This window comes from Gossypium raimondii, chromosome 11, assembly GCF_025698545.1.
Source record: "Gossypium raimondii isolate GPD5lz chromosome 11, ASM2569854v1, whole genome shotgun sequence".
Classification (NCBI taxonomy): domain Eukaryota; kingdom Viridiplantae; phylum Streptophyta; class Magnoliopsida; order Malvales; family Malvaceae; genus Gossypium; species Gossypium raimondii.
In genome coordinates, this window is record NC_068575.1 from 10,440,002 (window position 1) to 10,442,107 (window position 2,106).

At 37.0% G+C, this 2,106-nt stretch overlaps 1 protein-coding gene across 1 annotated transcript; it reads right to left on the minus strand.

The window, feature by feature from the left end:
* LOC105804706 (ornithine decarboxylase 1B, chloroplastic) lies at positions 1 to 1,500 on the minus strand. The gene has a single exon (XM_012637411.2). The coding sequence runs from the start codon at positions 1,483 to 1,485 to the stop codon at positions 187 to 189; it is 1,299 nt and encodes a 432-aa protein (XP_012492865.1). The 5' UTR covers positions 1,486 to 1,500; the 3' UTR covers positions 1 to 186.
* Positions 1,501 to 2,106: the final 606 nt, after the last annotated feature.

The following is a 2,106-nucleotide window of genomic DNA, read 5'->3' on the forward strand; positions in this document are numbered from 1 at the left end:
TTTTCTTCAGCAAATAAAAGTTTTATTATAAACATGAGGCTCACAAACATAGCAATCAGAGCATCACATTAACAAAAGAAAACAGACCACTCATCAGAAAACAACAAAAACAACCATTTGAAAATTTAAACACCACGAGGAAAACACATTTGTTTGCTTCTTCTAAGGGTGACCATATGGCGACCATTAATTTTCATAGGCAATAGTTGGAATGGCCGAAGTTTTGAACCCGTTGAAATCATTCCCACGGGATGAAGTATAAGCACCCATGTTGTGAAAGACCAGCCAATCATTCACGTCCAATTCTGGCAATTCAAAACCCTTCAAAACCGTATCAGCTGCATCGCATGTCGGTCCAAAAACAGTGGAACTCCATGTTTTCAATTCTTTGCATGTGGGGTTTTTCATGATGAGAGGAGTGCAAATCACTTCATCGTGATCGTACTTCAAAAAATTCATCGACCCCGAAATCCCATCGCTAATCCAGTACTCCTTAACCTCCGCCCTTTCTCGTTTCCCTATTACGCTTGTTGTTAATGTAAATGGCGAATTAGCAAAGAAGCGACCAGGTTCCGCAATGATTTTTAAGTTACCATCAGCTAGCTCATCGGGGAAATATTTTTGTAAAGCAACTTTCACGGCGGAGGCTGCATCGGTAAACTTTGGACCTGATGTGAAGCCTCCACCGATGTCTAAGATATGCATTTTAGGTAGCCCAAGTTGAGCTGCAGTGTCGAACGTTGTTTTGGCTGCTCCAATGGCATCTTCGAATGCATGGAAGTTAATTGCTCTGCTCCCAATATGAAATGAGACGCCAACGACTTGGAGCTTTGCCTCTTGAGCTGCTTTCAGAAGCGGAACAATTTCCTCAGGGAGTGCACCGAACTTGGAACCGAACTTGAATGTTGCACCACTGGTTTCCGGGACTTTGATTCGGATCAACAGTGCACATTTCGGGTGCCACTTTTTGATCTTTTCGAGCTCACAGTTGGAGTCGAAAGTGGTTAAGTTAACGCCAAATTTAGCTGCATACTTGATGTGAGACTCGGGTTTACATGTGTTTGCGAAAACGATTCGATCAGGCGAAACCCCAAGGGACAAAATGGTTTCAATCTCAGGAAGGCTTGCACAGTCGAAGCCGGTGCCGAGAGCTGCCATTTCTTTGAGGAAAGCAGGGTTAGGGTTGCATTTGACAGCATAGAAAGGTTGAACCACTGGAAGATTATCGAACCATGTCTCCACCAGGGACCTGATTGCACCCAAATCCAGCACGTAAAATGGGTCTGTTTGTTGTTGTTCATTGGAAATGGCTGATTTAATGAAATGAAATAAATCATCTCTGGATACGGGTTTTGTCACCCTATTTTTTATCAACTTTGCTTCACCCACCATTGGTCTGAGCTTGGAGACTTTGTTAGAAAGAAAGGAAGAGAACTTATTGAAAAAAGAGTTGCGAATGCATGAAATAACCAAGAAGATATCCATTTATAAAAATGGATACTAGAACTGTAGCTTCATATTTTCTATCCGAACTGTACTTTCATTCCTGTCAGCTGTGTGCACGTTTCTCATAATTTACACAAGCTTTTTAACACAGCCTCGAAAAAGAAAAAGTAGAAAATCTTTGAGCACCTCACGTTTGTGGTTTGTCACATAATCATAGAAACTATTCCTTTTTAATAATTTAATATATCAAATCAGTTATTTTATTCTGAATTTAATATTTTAAGAATAATATTGAAGTTTAGGATAAAGATGTCCACACGCTATTAAACTATTAAAAATATATAAATAACGTGACGTTTCTATTTTATTCCATTATTTTTCAATTAAGATTTTTGAGATATTATAACTACAATGTAATAAAAATAGCTAAAATTTTTATAGCATAAAATAGGAAAAGTAATATAAAATTAAAATTTTATTACATGTTGTATTTATTTTTATTTATAAAAGTTATCCTACTTACAATCTGCATTTCTCTTTTGAAAATTTATTTCACACCATCTTCTCTTAACTCTAGGTAAAAGAAATATATATAGGCCACAAATATATTTATTATAAATTTGTTTTTACACAAGTGTTGCTATATAAGTTTCAATAATA